The sequence below is a fragment of the Chiloscyllium punctatum genome, chromosome 16 (assembly GCF_047496795.1).
Source record: "Chiloscyllium punctatum isolate Juve2018m chromosome 16, sChiPun1.3, whole genome shotgun sequence".
Classification (NCBI taxonomy): Eukaryota; Metazoa; Chordata; class Chondrichthyes; order Orectolobiformes; family Hemiscylliidae; genus Chiloscyllium; species Chiloscyllium punctatum.
In genome coordinates, this window is record NC_092754.1 from 20,839,085 (window position 1) to 20,857,591 (window position 18,507).

The window sequence follows — 18,507 nt, forward strand, 5'->3', positions numbered from 1 at the left end:
TTCTTCCTTTAATGCTTCTCTATCTAAAGTTATAAGAATACTTGTCGTTCATCAAGGTGCAAGTGACACAGAGGAACTTTTCCAAACAAATTTATTTTGCCAATTATCTTAAACAAATCCAGCCCCAGATTATGACAAGAACAGTACACAGTGGAAGCTTTGCAACCATGAGCAGCAGAAACATAAAGTGCATTTTAAATGTTATTAAAACTAAAACCAACTGCGTATGAATGATCAAAAGTATTGAGATTTAAACCAATTCTGTTGCTTTGTCGTGTAGTAGCATCAATGTTGAACTCTAATCATCCATGCCTCGTGTTGCCACTCTGTGCAACCACTCAAATTTCAGCTGGAACAAACCTCAGCCTGGATCTCACACATCATTCTTCAGTGAAGAACTTAAATAAACAGCAACTTGACTTGCATCTGAAAGTAGCTTAATATTTCAAACATTAAGTCATCTTTTCTCCAAGATACGAACAAAGTGTGGTTCCAGAATTTTCAATTCAAAGTAATGGCTGAACACAAAACAGCTAATTCAACAATATTAAATACTTGTGTTTCTGTCCATAAAACTAGAAGGCAGATTTAGTTTTACAGCCTGGGTACATGGTCAAAATTCAAACTGGTTATTCATGATGCATTTATAAAGCATTTGTTATCAGTGAAAATTGACAGGTTCAGAATGAACACAGTTCTTAATGCTCCCAGTATATTGCAAAATTAAAAACACAGAATTTACCAATATTTAGGGTAAAGAATTTCCTCCATCACTAAAACTGGGTGCATCAAGATCACCATGAAAACAACACAGCAGAGATCTAGAGGTTTGAATGCTCATCCTCCCTTTGGGACAGTGTTTCAAGTCAATGTAAGAAATATCGCCATCACATCAACAAAAATACTTCACATTGCATTACACAGACAATCCACACACAGAATCTGCAGTGTTCAACACTCCTCGTTTTTACATGTACAGGCAAATGTCCCACCTTTCGTAAGTGTGACTCATAAAATGCAAACGCTTCCCGTATTTCAATATTGCTTACTCTTCATTCCGATTAGATACTCCAACTTGGATTGGAGATCTGATACAAGAACGAGGAAGAACTATTCTTTTTATACAATGAAACCCCATTATCAGCAGTAAATCAGAATTAATTATACTCTCGTTACTAATATCCAAATAGGCACAATCGAATTCCCCTTTACCACTTGCCAATATGGAGTTAATTTAAATTACAGGCAATTGTTTTCCCATACAGTGAGAATCTTTTCCCCATTTATGTACAAGCTCAGTACCCAAGTCCATTCAGATTTGAATTTCAGTTGTTCTTTTCTCACTGGCTTGCTTTGCTGCACAGCTGATTTACAGACTGAGAACATTACATACTGGGTCTACATTCAGCTCAGGCTTACCGCCCACTCTCTATCCAAACAAAACTCACTAACAATTCATTTTAGGGTACAAATAATTTAAACAACCTAGAATAAGAGGTACTCAGAATAGGCTGGAATCTAATCAAGAGGACTCATAATTACAGGCTAGAATCTTATCAAGAAGTTTGTGACAACATAGACTGAATTTGGGTAAGGATTGGGGAACGGGATCAGGAGGTTGTTTTCATTCCTCAGGAACTCATTTATTCTCCAGTCAAAATACAAATGTTTCATTATCTTTCAGCTGTACATAGGCCCAATATTTTGCTGTAGTTAAAACGTGGTCTGTGAATCATAAGTGGAGTATCCCATAGGTCACCCTAGATCATGGATCTCAAGACTACAAAAGATCAGGGAGACAAGTTCCGTGTGGCAAGTGAAAGTCAATAAGCCTGAACCAATTCATGAAGAAGGAGGTGGTCTCCTTCTGAGTGTTGTGATGCATCATTGTAAAAAGTCAAACACTGATCATTGAGTCAATACTATTAGTTCAGTCCCAGTTTTAAATCAATTCTCAAATGTGTATAAATTATTCTGGGCAAAAAAAAATTCCAACATTGCCCCCACCCTCTCTCAGCATAGTAGTTAGTGTTGGATCTGCGTTTCAGATGGAGGAATCATCTCTTAATCTTGCACAAATCAGTTGCTCTCATCTGCTCTGCTCCAGGTACTGGTGAGTGAACATGTTCAGCTCACTGTCCAGCCAACCAGCCTTATTCCTGCAAAGAATAACAGTCAGTTACAACAAGTAGACATCAAGGAATTAGTGCATTGACACCAGGAACACCATACTACGAATGAGATTTTATTCCTTAAACAAAGTTGAATACTTGACAACTTCCATGTACCCTGCAATTCTACCTTCATTCAGTCATAGCATGCAGAAGGTATGGGTTCTGGAGCTCGTTCTCTCTCCATTTAGAGGAAGTTTCACACATAATGCCTGAGTCAGAGAGCTACCACATAATGCATAGTACCTGATCACTTGACTCTAAACTCCAAGAAAGCAGGCCTTATGGAACAGCAAAAAGCTTTGATAATCATCTTGTGTGCCCAAAGCTAAAAATAGTTGCCAGTGATTTTTTCCAATACTAGTGGATACTCACCTGAGCAGCTTGGCTTTGCTCTGTAATGAATCCAGCAGTTCAATCTTCTTATTTAGATCTTTAATTTCCTCATCTAGGTTCTGCCGTGTTACATCCACCTGCTGACATAACTGGGCAAATGTTCCCGTCAGCTCCCTGCAGAGGAGAGCAAATAACAGTGCTATGAAAGGAAGGTACAGGCACACAAAAGCTAAGCATTTACTGTATTATTAAAACATCTGAAGAGCCAGGGGAAATTACATGAATTAGTCATGGTCCTGCTGCTGATCAGTACCCACTGGTGCCTGTTTAGAACTACAAATGGGGATGACAAGTGAAATCAGATCAGGCTTCAATGTAACGTTATTTGTAATGGAATTCCCACCAGAATTTATTAGTTAATGCAATATGTGAAGAACAGTTGTCAGTGTGGGGAACTGATGGGCATTAACATTGGGTTAATGGGACAAGAGGTAGGTGGCACTAGGCAAGTGTTGATGGCTTCAGGGCTTGTGGGGGAACTGAATTAGAAAATCAGAGAGGGAGAATTTTTGAAGATTAAAAGCAGCAGCCCAGATCTGGAAGTAGAAGAATGTGTTTAGGAAAGCAGTGGAAGATGGGATCTATCTCCATACTGACTCCAACACTTGTCCTATTCCCTCACTTACTGTTGCACCTGATGGCTGCAGTTGGATCCAGTGTAACCAACAATGAGCTGTAGTTTCTCAGCAGCATAATCCACAAGCTGACGTTTGAAAGCTCTTTCTTTGGCTCTGGTCGTCCACGTCAGACGCTCGTACACGTACAGAAGGCCGTACATTCCCACGCTCAATGCAATCAGCCGCCAACCCACTGCTTTCCACACCTGACATACAATCAGACAAGAGGCTCACATTTCTCCAAATCACTTCCATAATGTATCATTTTATAAAAGGCTGGTTTATTTGGTTTGTTGCAACATTCCAATCCCAGTTTCTTAAGGGCAACGGTAGATTTTCTGTTCATTTATATATTAGAAAGGCAATCTGAACAAGCAGCTAAGCAAGGAATGAATGGATGGTAATACAGTAACATCAATGAGAGGGAGGAATGAGAAATCAGACAGCCCTTAGATGTATACACAGTACCCACTGTTTCAGCAACAAGAGATCATGGACAAACACCAGTCAGTGACTTAAATCCTACTCTCACCTCATAATTATCAACATTTCTCAATTCCAAGCAACTGTCTCATTCTCTTTGAAATGGGTCAACTATTTTCATTCCAAGAGATAACTTGAATTTTGGATCCTTATTATCCTAATCCTGATGAGTGAAACCAAAATATATCTGTTTATATTTACCTTAAAACTGTTCACATTAAAGGCGTATATCAGGCCATCAGGTAACCTCAGTTCTACCCAACCACCGCAGAAATGGACAGTGAGGAAGACCTTCCTGGTGACCTTTAAGCCATGAAATACCTCTACCAGCATGATAATTCACGTGGGTAGTTTCAAGGTATCAACGTAGCCTCATGGTAGAAGTCTCATCTCTCCAGTCAGAAAGCGATGGACCCAAGCCTTTGGACAGCTACATGTTCCCAACCAACAGACAATGAAGAACTATTGCCCTGTTTATTTGGGCAGGAAATTCCATGATATGTTTCTCATTTTATTTAATATGACCAAAACATATTAAATGGTTTCACTTCAGCTGCTGTCTATTGGATTATGCTGTACTCCGTGCATACAGGCTCTGGTGTTTTTAGAGAAATTACTGCACTGCAAAAAGGAATTAATTGACTTTGATGAGATTTGGAATATCCTGAAGCTGTGTTTGTCTTTAGGTTCCCAAAACCTGTTCCTCTTCGTCCATTTCACATTGTCAGCAATGCCACTCTGTCCTGTCCGATGTATCAGTATTGGTTATCATAGGTTTAGTGTTCGTCTAACCATATCAGTTATGCAGAGAAACTGCCACTGTCCAGCTCAGAACGTCATTACTCCTCCACCCGCTCCTGACTTTGCAATTTGCAGGGATCACCCCATCACTTACCACACCCCCAACCACGATTATTCCCATAGATGTCCGCGAAGTTAATGAAGCCAATCCTGTTATCATGGAAACCATGAGTTCTTCTTGGGTCATGGACCCCTGGGGTAAGGGTGGTAAACTGGTGCTGACTGGCGTAATAGGTAGTTGCCGTGGCACCTGGAGACACAAGAATCAGTAGAAATCAAGAAGCCTACAACCAATACAAATCTCTAAAATCACCTCATGCGTCTTTGCCTTGACCAACGTTTCTCCGGCAACCTTGATTAAAAGCCAACAACCAGAAATATGCTAACAACTAGATAAACGGCTTTTCCTTTGCTTTACCTGGTCGTTGTATCCTGTTAGTGCTCTGCGACTGCTCTTTGGGCCAAGGAAGCGATTGATGAGCATTGTCCACCCAAGTGAGAAGTGGAAATCAATGTCCTCCTGGAAATCAGCACAGAGCCGATCACAGTTTAGGTCATAGCTGAGAGTAAAACGCTGACGAGGTACCAACACATCTACCTGACCTCTCTCTGTAGGTGGCAGTAGTGGCCGCAGACTCTCTGGGATAAAGAAACGAGAAAAATCTTTACATCATCATCCACTGGAAAGAGGCTTCAGCAGGTTTCCATCACTAACTAACACAAGGCACCACAGAACTCTCTGTTCAATCCCTACCCCTGCACCCAATCCCTGCCCTCACAACCCTGCACCCCATCCCTGCACCCCATCCCGGCCCTCACAACCCTGCACCCCATCCCGGCCCTCACACCCCTGCACCCCATCCCGGCCCTCACACCCCTGCACCCCATCCCGGCCCTCACACCCCTGCACCCCATCTCCGCCCTCACAACCCTGCAGCCCATCCCGGCCCTCACACCCCTGCACCCCATCCCGGCCCTCACACCCCTGCACCCCATCCCGGCCCTCACACCCCTGCACCCCATCCCGGCCCTCACACCCCTGCACCCCATCTCCGCCCTCACAACCCTGCAGCCCATCCCGGCCCTCACACCCCTGCACCCCATCCCGGCCCTCACACCCCTGCACCCCATCCCGGCCCTCACACCCCTGCACCCCATCCCGGCCCTCACACCCCTGCACCCCATCTCCGCCCTCACAACCCTGCAGCCCATCCCGGCCCTCACACCCCTGCACCCCATCCCGGCCCTCACACCCCTGCACCCCATCCCTGCCCCCCCATCTCCGCCCTCACAACCCTGCCCTCCCATCTCTGCCCTCACAACCCTGCACCCCATCCCTGCCCTCACAACCCTGCACCCCATCCCTGCCCTCACACCCCTGCACCCCATCCCTGCCCTCACACCCTGCACCCCATCTCCGCCCTCACAACCCTGCACCCCATCCCGGCCCTCACAACCCTGCACCCCATCCCGGCCCTCACAACCCTGCACCCCATCCCGGCCCTCACAACCCTGCACCCCATCCCGGCCCTCACAACCCTGCACCCCATCCCGGCCCTCACAACCCTGCACCCCATCCCGGCCCTCACAACCCTGCACCCCATCCCGGCCCTCACAACCCTGCACCCCATCCCGGCCCTCACAACCCTGCACCCCATCCCGGCCCTCACAACCCTGCACCCCATCCCGGCCCTCACAACCCTGCACCCCATCCCGGCCCTCACACCCCTGCACCCCATCCCTGCCCTCACACCCCTGCACCCCATCCCTGCCCTCACACCCCTGCACCCCATCCCGGCCCTCACACCCTGCACCCCATCTCCGCCCTCACAACCCTGCACCCCATCCCGGCCCTCACACCCTGCACCCCATCTCCGCCCTCACAACCCTGCACCCCATCCCGGCCCTCACAACCCTGCACCCCATCCCGGCCCTCACACCCTGCACCCCATCTCCGCCCTCACAACCCTGCACCCCATCCCGGCCCTCACAACCCTGCTCCCCATCCCTGCCCCCCATCTCTGCCCTCACAACCCTGCCCTCCCATCTCTGCCCTCACAACCCTGCACCCCATCCCGGCCCTCACACCCTGCACCCAATCCCTGCCCTCACAACCCTGCACCCCATCCCGGCCCTCACACCCCAGCACCCCATCCCGGCCCTCACAGCTCATTCCTACAGACACCAACTTCTCACTTCTTTTTATCATTTAAAAACCCAGTTGGTGTGCTACATGTTCCCTACTGTCTCAATGTATCAGCAACCCTGAGCAGTTAAATGAACATAAACTGCAACTAAAGGACAAAATGTATGGTTAGTATCAAGTAACCTTAGAGAAAATTAAATCATAAATAAGCCCAATACTGCAGAATGTAGCAGGGTTCAATGCTACTCACTCATTGACACATAGCTGAAACTTGTTATATTTCTCACAAATGTTACACTTGAAAAGACCAAACGTCCAACACTGACCAATCATTTCCTGTTGTGTTTTTTGCAGACTGGCTGTAATGGTGACAGAACAACGCTCAGACATGTTGCGCCCAAGTCCTTCCTCAATATGTTTGTGAAGTTCCTGTAAGAAGGGAGAAACAAAGATAAGGAGGCTTAGAATATGGTGGAACATACTGAGAGTAAGAACAGCTTTGACTCCATGGGCCATAAAACTCAACACTTTTAGTGGAAAGTTCACCCAAGAGACAGGGTGATTCTAATGTGAGAAGATTGAGCCCAGGGATCAATCCACTCACCCTGACACCAAATACTCACACTCTTGTAGACTCTGAGCACCACAGCAGAGGGGTGAAATTCCATCTGAAAATCATCCACCAATGTGGCAAGATGGCGGATTTCTTCTGCCATTGCATTCGAGACCTGAAATGTAGGAAATGGCATCAAACCACAGTCAGGTCAGACCTTGTGGCAAGTCCAAAATCTTGCAGCAGAGGAAATACCCCAGAGAACATTACATCACACTTACCTGCACACCCCACACCCCAAAAAAACAAAAGTGCTAAGCTCGCCCTCCATTATTCAATCTCACCTGCCGCTCCACCTCCTCAGTGATCTGTTTCATTTTAGCTTTACAGTCCTGGGTCAATAAATCCAATTGATTGTCTATAAACTCCAGTCGATCCATTCGTTCCTCTCTCTGTTTCAGGCAATGTACCCTGCAATGAGATTAAAGGTCAGTCCCAACCTCGGCTAAACCCAATTCCTCAGCGTAAGGGTCTTAAGGACAGTGGTATTATTCCATTGTACAAGATCCTTGCCATTTCATTTTTTGATTCCTTATATTGTTAGTGTCCCCTTATTCTCCGCAGTGAATGAAACATCCCAATCAGAAATTGGGTGGGGTGTGTTGTTTTAGATAATGGACAACCTGTTGATGCATTAACAAACTTTCAAATAACATTGGTCCTCTGCTTTCTGTACGCACCTCTGTTCTGTGGCAGCAACATGCACGGAATCCATGATTCGCCGAAGGGCCTCAGAGATTTGCTTGGCACGAACTGTGTGTTGCTCAAACTTAGTCTTCACTGCTGACTGCGAGATACACTCCTGCAGACATTATTCAGAAAACAGGAGGACAGGTTATGTAGCAATCAGCTTAAATCTTTAAACCCTATAGCAAGAACAACTCAGAGGAAACAAACAAATTCAGGGTAATCCAAGATTTTTTTGTGGTATTTCAGTTGTTGGAGGTGATTTCCTTGAATTCCAGGAGCAGCAATTACTGTTTTATATGCTGTTGCACTGTTCTGGAACTTTGGAAAAAAAACGTCGAAACAACGGCACTTTTAAAAAACAGAGAGAGGCAGAGAGAGAAAGAAAGAAAGAAAGCAAGCAAGAAAGCAAGAAAGAGAGAGAGAGAGACACACACACACTGCTAACTGACACAGCAGTGAACCTGTGCAGTTACTGCCTTTGCTGTTGAATTCATGTATCGTTGGACATTGGAGTGCAACTAGGAAAATTAACGAACAGTGAAATTCATAACTGATCTTGGAGGAAGCTATTTGGGAGAGCTCACAGCACAAAAACAGATAAGTGAATAGTTTTAAGTGTAAGTCTGCAGTAGTGAGTAGAGTGGGTTCTTTCTTGATTATATGTTTTAATGATATATGTCTCTTGATTAAACTTAAAAATATAAGCCATAAGTATTAAGTTAGCCTGGATTAGTGTTTTGTAGAGGAATAAGACAGTGCTATTTTCTGGATCTGTAGATTAGAAGAAGCAAAAATGGCTCTTAGTAGAATGACATGCTCATCTTGTCAGATGTGAGTGTTTAGGGAGAGTATGTGAGTTACTGAGGATTATATCTGCAATAAATGCCATTGGTTGCGAACCCTATCAGATCAAATGGATTGGTTGCAGCGAAACTTAGAGGCAATGAGCAATTTACAAGACTGAGGGAGTGTGATGGATGGCAGTTATAAGAAGGGAAAAACGTCACAGATACAGTCACATAGATCATTTAATGCCAGGTAAGGTAGGAGAGCTAGGCAGGTAGCGCAGGAGTCTTTTGTGGCTATTCCCATTTCAAACAAGAATGCTGTTTTGGAAAATGTAGGAGATGGATGGATTCTCAGGGGAATGTAGGATGAATAGCCAAGTTTCTGTTATTGAGACTGGCTCTAGTGCAATGGGGGGTTGTGTTAGGGGACTCTCTAGTCCAAGGCACAGACAGATGTTTCTGTGGCCAGCAGCGAAAAATCAGAATGGGGTGTTGCCTCCCTGATGCCAGGATCAAGGATGTCTCAGGTAGGGTGCAAAATGTTCTCAAGGGGGAGAGGGCCCAGCAGGAGGTCATTGTACACCAGAAAGGCAGAAGTATGAGATTCCGAAGGGAGAATATAGAGAGTTAGGCAGGAATTTAAAAAGGAGGTCCTTGAGTGTAGTAATATCTGGATTACTCCCGGTGCTACAAGCTACTGTGGGTAGGAATAGGAGGATAGAGCAGATGAATGCATGGCTGAGGAGCTGGTGTATGGGAGAAGGATTCACATTTTTGGATCTTTCGAAACTCTTCTGGGGTAGAAGTGACCTGAACAAGAAAGACGGTTTGCACCTGAATTGGAAAGGGACTAATATACTGGCAGGGAGATTTGCTACAGTTGCTCGAGAAGATTTAAAATAGGAAGGGGGGGGGGGTGGGGGTGTCCTAGGGAGATAGTGAGGAAAGTGATCAATCTGAGACTGGTACAGTTGGGAAAAGAAGTGAGTCAAACAGTCAGGACAGGCAGGGACAAAGCAGAGAACAAGGTAGGACTGATTAATTAAACTGCTTTTATTTCAATGCAAGAGGCCTAACAGGGAAGGCAGATGAACTCAGGGCATGGTTAGGAACATGGGATTGGGATATCATAATTACAGAAACATGGCTTAGGGACGGATTGGCTGCTTAATGTTCCAGGATACAAATGCTACAGGAAGGACAGAAAGGCAAACAAGAGAGGAGGGGGTGTGGCGTTTTTGATCATGGGTAGCATTACAGCTGTACTGAGAAAGGATATTCCCAGAAATCCACCCAAATAACTTTCCTGGATGTAAGTGAGAAATAAGAAAGGGATGATCACCTTATTGGGATGATATTATAGACCCCCTAATACTCAGCAGAAAATTGAGAAACAAATTTGTAAGCAGATCTTAGTTATCCGTAAGAATAATACGGTGGTTATGGTAGGGGATTTTAACTTTCCAAACATAGACTGGGACTGCCATAAAGTTCAGAGTTTAGATGGAGAGGAATTTGTTAAGTGTATAGAAGAAAGTTTTCGGATTCAGTGTGTGGATGTACTTGCTAGAGAAGGTGCAAAACATGACCTACTCTTGGGAAATAAGGCAAGGCAGGTGACTGAGGTATCAGTGGGAGAGCACATCAGGACTAGTGACCATAATTCTATTAGTTTTAAAATAGTGATGGAAAAAGGATAGACCAGATCTAAAAGTTGAAGTTCTAAATTGGAGAAAGGCCAATTTTGACGGTATTAAGCAAGGACTTGCAAAAGCTGACTGGGGGCAGATGCTCGCAGGTAAAGGGACAGCTGGAAAATGGGAAGACTTCAGAAATAAGATAACAAGAGTCCAGAGACAGCGTATTCCTGTTAGGGTGAAAGAAAAGGCTGGTAGGTATAGGGAAAGCTGAATGACTAAAGAAATTGAGGGTTTGGTTAAGAAAAGAAGGAAGCATATGTCAGGTATAGACAGCATAGATTGAGTGAATCTTTAGAAGAGTACAAAGGCAGTAGGAGTACACTTAAGAGGGAAATCAGGAGGGCAAAAAGGGGGCATGAAATAGCTTTGGCAAAGGAGTTAAGGAGAATCCAAAGGATTTTTACAAATACATTAGGGACAAAAGGGTAACTTGGGAGAGAATAGGGCCCCTCAAAGATCAGCAAGGCAGCCTTTGTGTGGAACTGCAGGAGATGGGGGAGATACTAAACGAGTATTTTGCATCAGTGTTTACTGTGGTAAAGGACATGGAAAATATTGAATGTAGGGAAATAGACGGTGACATGTTGACAAATATCTATATTACAGAGGAGGAAGAGCTACTTGTCATGAAACATATAAAAGTGGATAAATCCCCAGGACCTCATCAGGTGAACCCAAGAGCTCAGTGGGAAGCTAGGGAAGTGATCGCTGGGCCTCTTGCTGAGATATTTGTATCATCGATAGTCACAGGTGAGGCCGGAAGACTGGAGGTTGGCTATCGTGGTGCCACTATTTAAGAAAGTTGGTAAGGGCAAGCCAGGGAACTATAGACCGGTGAGCCTGACGTCGGTGGTGGGCAAGTTGTTGGAGGGAATCCTGAGGACGGGATGTACATGTTTTTGGAAAGGCAAGGACTGATTAGAGATAGTCAACATGGCTTTGAGCATTGAAATCATGTCTCACAAACTTGATTGAGTTTTTTGAAGAAGTAACAAAGAAGATTGATGAGGACAGAGCATTATACATGATCTGTATGGACTTCAGTAAGGCATTCGACAAAGTTCCCCATGGGAGACTGATTCGCAAGGTTAGATCTCATGGAATACAGGGAGAACTAGCCATTTGGATACAGAACTGGCTCAAAGGTAGAAAACAGAGGGTGGTGGTGGAGGGTTGTTTTTCAGACTGGAGGCCTGTGACTAGTGGAGTGCCACAAGGATTGGTCCTGGGTCCACTACTTTTCGTCATTTATATAAATAATTTGGATGTGAGCATAAAAAGGTATAGTAAGTAAGTTTGCAGATGACACCAAAATTGGAGGTGTAGTGGACAGTGAAGAACGTTACCTCAGATTCAATGGGCTATTGATCAGATAGGCCAATGGACTGAGAAGTGGCAGACGGAGATCAATTTAGATAAATGCAAGATCCTGCACTTTGGGAAAGCAAATCTTAGCAGGACTTATACACGTAATGGTAAGGTCCTAGGGGGTGTTGCTGAGCAGAGACCTTGGAGTGCAGGTTCATTGCTCCTTGAAAGTAGAGTCGCAGGTAGATAGGATAGTGAAGGCGGCGTTTGGTATGGTTTCCTTTATTGGTCAGAGTATTGAGTACAGGAGTTGGGAGGTCATGTTGCAGCTGTGCAAGACATGGGTTAGACCAAATTTGGAATATTGCGTGCAATTCTGGTCTCCTTCCTATCAGAAAGATGTTGTGAAACTTGAAAGAGTTTAGAAAAGATTTACAAGGAAGATGCCAGGGTTGGAGGATTTGAGCTAAAGGGAGAGGTTGGCACTGTTTTCCCTGGAGCATAGGAGGCTGAGAGGTGACCTTACAGAGGTTTATAAAATCATGAGGGGCATGGATAGGATAAATAGACAAAGACTTTTCCCTGGGTGACGGAGTCCAGAACCGAGGGCATAGGTTTAGGGTGAGTGGGGAAAGATATAAAAGAGACTTAAGGGGCAACCTTTTCACGCAGAGTGTGGTACGTGCATGGAATGAGCTGTCAGACGAAGTGGTGGAGGCTAGTACAATTGCAACATTTAAGAAGCATCTGGATGGGTACATGAATAGGAAAGGTTTGGAGGGATCTGGGCTGGGTGCTGGCAGATGGGACTAGATTGGGTTGGGATATCTGGTCGGCATGAACAGGTTGGATCAAAAGGCCTGTTTCCGTGCAGTACATCTCTATGACACTAACACAAAATAAAAGACCTCATTATTTGACCAAATGAAATAAAGACTAGGTGGATTTATGGAACACAAGGGCTTTCAGTGAAAACTCTGAATCAGTCCTATCATTCAGCATAGACTCACCTCAAACCGTCGCTCGAAGTTCTGGAATTCGAACATTCTTGCCTGGAAGCCTTCAGCCAGTGCTCCACCTGTTCAAAACATACAAGCAGCATTAACCACATCACTTCTCGGAGACATGCAGAAACTCAGGCATCACAAATAAAGCCCGCAGATGAGGGCTCAAATATAAGTGCCGCCATAGTGGGCGGAACGGTGGCATAGTGGCTAGCACTGCTGCCTTACAGTGCCAGAGACCAGGCTTCAATTCCCGCCTCAGGCAACTCTCCGTGTGGAGTTTACACATTCTCTCCGTGTCTGTGTGGGCTTCCTCCGCGTGCTCCAGTTTCCTCCCACAATCCAAAAATGTGCAGGTTAGGTGAATTGGCCATGCTAAATTGCCCGTAGTGTTAGGTGAAGGGGTAAATGTAGGGGAATGGGTCTGGGTGGGTTGTGCTTCGGCGGGTCGGTGGGGACTTGTTGGGCCGAAGGGCCTGTTTCCACACTGTAAGTAATGTAATCTAATCTAAATCACAACAATAAAGATGTGGGGTCAAAGTCAAACAGCTGCTTTGAAATAGAATCATTTCAGTCTAATGAATGACATTAGCTCTGCCCAGTCTGGGCCAAGTTAGCAATTGGTCACAGTGTCTCTTGGTTTCGGAAGGCAATGTCCAACTCTTGATTGTTATTCAGTAAATTCCGGTGAAGATTGTGCTTGTGTGTTCGGAAAGAAATAAACAGCCTGAATTGTTACCCTCTTCAGCGCAATAGCCAGCCTGCATGCTCAATGCTCAGCAGTCCATGAGGCTTTTCTCACAAGACTGCATTCAGATCTCAAAATCGTGCATCAGGTATGGTGACCCCTCTTCAGTTTTACTCCATTATATAATATAGGTAAATTGCCCTTTAAGATTATGTCAAAGGATACTTCCTGTGGAATATCAGTCACTTACAAACATAGGTGAATTTTAAGTAAATCAAGGACGCAAAGCACTTGAGACCTGACATTTAAAAAAATTAAGTACTGGAGAAACTCAGCTGGTCTGGCAACATCTATGAAGAGAAACAAAGTTTTTGTCACGTCTGATATGACTTGTTTTCAGAATGGAATAAATGTCAGATAAAGATTTGCCAGGCAATGGGGAAAGAGGAGAGTAAAACTAACTGCATGGATCTTTCCAAGAGACAGACACGATGGGCTAAGTGGCCTCCTTATGTGCTGTGGGATTCTATAGGTCAGGAATATTGCTTCTTCAACCAAGGTTAGCATAAACATGTAGCAATCTTGTTTGCTTCCTTCATACCTCCTTCTGGCATCCCCTGTGCTTTCTGGATGCGAGCATTCAAAACCTCTTTGGCTGACACAAAGAATATGCGATCTGTGGCCTGAGCCCGATCCACCACTCCCAACTCGTCCACCAGGAAACTGGTGCAACGATCCATATGCTGGCGGCGCACCTGTTATCGTGGAAAGAAGTGCTGCATGATTAATATTACACTCAAACAATGCCCAGACACAGAGTGAGAAAAACATATACATGAGTCAGCATTGAATAATGCCCTAATTATCACTATAATCATTAAAGTTTCATTGCAGAGTGTGCATATTGTCCAGTGTTAATCACTCACACATTGACAACAGCACAGCCATCCACATTACTTGAAACATCAGCCTCTTCCATCTTTATCTTAGCAGACTGTCAGTCATGCCTGCCGATTGCTGTGGGAAGGAGCTCACAGCTCAACACTGTAAGCCAGGGCAATCACTTCAGAGAAGACAGGGTTATTCTCCTTGGAGTAGAAGAGTTTAAGAGTAATTTTGATACATGTTGAGAATCATGAGAGTTTTGACAAAAAGGAGGAGAAACTGTTTCAGTGGCAGAAGGTTGATAATTATGAAATTGGCAAAAAGAACCAGATGCAAAAGAGATGATTTTTAAAAAAAAAACTAATTTGTGAGATCCTAAATGCACAACTTTGATGGGTGGTGTAAGAAAATTCAATAGTAACTTTCAAATCAAAATTGGATAAATACTGAGAAAGGTCAAATTTGAAGGACAATGGGAGGGGAGCAGCAGGAAAATGAGACTAACTTGATAACTTTTCAAACAGGGGCTCGAGACACAATGGTCTGAGTGCAAGATTCTACAATTCAGTGGCCAATTTCACATTGCAGCAGACGAAGCCCTGTCTCCAACCTGCCTTCCCTAAACCCACCAGTGCCACGGCCTCATGGTGTGCTCAGAGCCTCTCACAGAGTTGCTTGATATAGAGTTTCTGGTCCACACTGCTTACCTCCTCCATGTACTCAGGTTCTGATGCAGATGCATCCCAGCGGTTATTGAGGATAAAAATGTTGGGTTGTGACAATCGTTCATTTACTTTGTGAAAGAACTGCTTCTCCTGAAAAAGAAAACAAGGAGATACGTTTTGTCTTTGAACTTGACCAGTTATTGATGCCTGCCTGCACGTCAGTGCCTTGCTCACTGAGCACCGACAGTACACAACCGAGTCTTGCACAATGTAATTTATAAAACAAAGTCTTTTGGAGTCTTGCCTGATGGTGTCTTGTTCACTCACCGTCTGCATTAACGTTGACTCTGAGTTTGCCACCAACACAAAAACATCAGCATCTAGGCAAAATTTATCAATCCAGCTGTCCAGCTCTGTGGTTACATCAATCCCAGGACTGAAAGAAACAGAGAGAAGGTGTATCCATTAATATTGAGGGACAGAAAGGGGTGCCAGTATTCACACAGGGATCCCAGTGACCACAGGGAAGGTCTCAGCGATTACAGGTGTCCCAGTGACTACAGGAAGATTAAATTGAGGGACACCCCTCCCCCTCCCCCTCCCCCTCCCCTCCCCGTACACCTTTCATACCTGTCCATTAGCACCAGGTCATCTCGCAATAAAGCACATTTCATCTTTGGCCACATGACAGACACGAGACTACCCGCAGTGAGTTGTTGATCCTGGTGAAGCGCATGAGCCAGATGATTCACAGTCTATAAAAGGCACAACAATTTAACAAAAACTTAAAGAACTAAATTAATTCCATAGACTTGTTGTTCTTCCTATCTCCATAATATTGTGTAGTGCAAGCTCCAACTGTCACTATTCTGATGTTCCTTGGCATTTGCTGCTGTTACAGGGACTACTAATGACACACCCATTTCTCTGTCCTATATGATCATACTATGGGAGTCAACTAATGTCTTACCTTGATGTTTCGTTTCTCCTCAGATCCATCTGTGAGCAGATAGGCCTCATTCCCATCTGAGCCTTCGACACGTAGGAAGCAGTTGGTGGTGTGGCCAATTCCAGAAGGCAAAACTTTGTCCCACAGCATAGCGTTTATCACACTACTTTTCCCATTGCTCGTCCTGTAAACAATATGCAATGAACTCAGAACAAACTAACAGTGTAGACACATCACCATAGAATTACCAGGAGTTTGGAATTTCCAAAACAAATCATTCATGACTTTATTGAACACTGGAGTAGGGTTGATGGGCCAAATTGCCTAGTCCTGCTCCTATTTCTTACAATCATAGAGTCATACAACCTGGATGAAAGTGAGTACTGCAGATGCTGGAGATCAGAGTCAAGAGTGTGGTGCTGGAAAACCACAGCAGGTCAGGCAGCATCCAAGGTGCAGGAAAATTGACGTTTTGGGCAAAAGCCCTTCATCATGAATTTTGCTCGAAATGTCAATTTTCCTGCTCCTCGGATGCTGCCTGACCTGCTGTGCTTTTCCAGCACCACAGTTTTGACTCATACAACCTGGAAACAGGCTCATGATTTTAAGTCTAGGACAGCAAAAGCAGTGATAATACCTACAATACAATTAGCACAGTGTATTGTTGGTGATGTATATGACCTACCTGCCAAAAAATGCTACTTTCATGTGACGCCGTGCCAGTACTTCACTGATCCCGCCAACTTTTGAGAGATAACCCGTCACCTCTAGCACCTGCTCCTCTGTGGTGATGGGATCCAGCTCTCCATTCTGATATGTCTCTGTGGAATTGCAAATAAGAACAAGAGATTAAGCAACAGCATCTTGTTTCTGGAATTCTGTAAAGCAGCCCAGATTCCACGCAGTGCTCATGTTTGGAAATGAAGGCAGTTGTTGCGACAATCAGAGGAAGTGGATGTGCTTGAAAGGATGCACTTGAGCAATGAGGGGGTGTGGCACAGAGAGCTGCACCATCCCCAGTCACTGAGACATTGAAGTGTGATTCAGGATGTTCTGTGTGATTCCATTGCTATCCACCACCATGCAATCCAGACAACCTAGGCACAATATTTATCTAGAGTCATAATTTACGAACTATCCAAAGCAGAAGCTAATGGGAAATCATCATCAGTACAGGCCCGGAGGAGGGAAGTTCTGACTGTGCTGTCTCCCTGAGGTAACAGACAGATGCAGGTGAGTCAAAGTCCAGAACGCAACTGCCATATTCCCATGTGCAGAGATTACATTGTACTCATATCCTGGACCAGACAGGTATTTATGAGCACAGTGCCCTCCCTATTCAGCAAAACCACTACCTACCTTTGAGGAATGCAGCACTCTCCTTGATGTACGCTGTTAGCTGCTCAAAGATTCCATTGATTTTCTTTTTAGCTGTAACAAAGTGCTTGAGTGGAGAAGCATTAACCTCAGCCATCAGACGCTTATCTTTCTTAGCAACTGCAACTGGGTGTGAGCGGGAGAACATCAGGGACATGGCACTGAAGCAATGAGAGAAAGACAAGAGAGGAACATCAAACTCACTCAGAATCGATAGATAGATACATAGGGCTGGGGGGAGCAAGCAGGGAACAGAGTCCAAGGAGGACAGAGACAGAGAAAATGTCAGTTCCCCAGTGTAGAGAGTTGGGGGAGGGGGAACAGGTGCCAGGAATGAGGCTGGACTGACTGGGGTTAATATCCGAAGGTAAAAACAATGACTGCAGATGCTGGAAACTAGATTCTGGATTAGTGGTGCTGGAAGAGCACAGCAGTTCAGGCAGCATCCAAAATATCCTAAGGACAGGACAGGACAGGACAAGGAGGGGGTGGGGGCGTGCGCGGTGAACACACAAGGCGGGCGGTGTGAGGTGCTCGATACGCGATAGGGCGCAGGGAAAGGACTCCTACATACAGCATTGGGCTCCGGGACTCTCTCCGCGGAGGCCGGGGCCTCCGGAATCAGCCGTACCCGGGGCTTGAGTTACTGCTCCGGGCGGCGGGGGGCAGTGACCTTGCGACACTGATCGCTCCTCCGACTCGATCGCGCACTTTTTTTTTCCCCCGATACCAGGCCAGGCCCGGCCTCCGCCCGAATCGTTTCATCGAAGATCAGACTTACATTTGAACCGCTGTCGCCGGGTCCTTCCCTGATCCACGGCCGCTGCAATCGGTCTGCAGCCGCCACCGCCGCTGCTCCCCAGCCGACCGACAGCCCGCGTCATCAACCTGCGACAGCACCTCGTCATGAGTCCGCGACAACATCTCTCCGTTACTAGGGCAACGGGATTCTGTTGGGATGTACAAAGTAATCACAAAACACCAGGTTATCTTTTTTTTGCAGTGCTTATTTCACACTCCTGTTTTTTTTTCTTTTTCTTTTTTAGGGCAATGCTGTAATCTCCTGTTTATTTTTCTTTCTTTTTTTCAAAACTGTGAAATGCCCTGTTTATTTTTTTTTCATGTGATCTCCACACTCCTGTTTATTTTTTTCTCTTTTATTTTTTTTTTCTTAACACCCGGGCATGGACGTATCCCCTATTTATATATATTTTTTTTTCTTTTTT

At 45.1% G+C, this 18,507-nt stretch overlaps 1 protein-coding gene across 1 annotated transcript; it reads right to left on the reverse strand.

Moving 5' to 3' along the window:
• Positions 1–74: 74 nt before the first annotated feature.
• On the reverse strand, positions 75–18,162 carry mfn2 (mitofusin 2). Its single transcript, XM_072586424.1, has 18 exons — positions 18,063–18,162; positions 17,264–17,442; positions 16,590–16,725; positions 15,926–16,088; positions 15,586–15,710; positions 15,283–15,391; positions 14,998–15,105; positions 14,007–14,160; positions 12,724–12,791; positions 7,908–8,029; positions 7,512–7,638; positions 7,238–7,342; positions 6,941–7,043; positions 4,887–5,107; positions 4,563–4,718; positions 3,194–3,390; positions 2,547–2,681; positions 75–2,159 (listed from the first exon to the last, which is right to left on the reverse strand). The coding sequence occupies exons 2-18, from the start codon at positions 17,436–17,438 to the stop codon at positions 2,090–2,092; spliced, it is 2,274 nt and encodes a 757-aa protein (XP_072442525.1). The 5' UTR covers positions 17,439–17,442; positions 18,063–18,162; the 3' UTR covers positions 75–2,089.
• Positions 18,163–18,507: the final 345 nt, after the last annotated feature.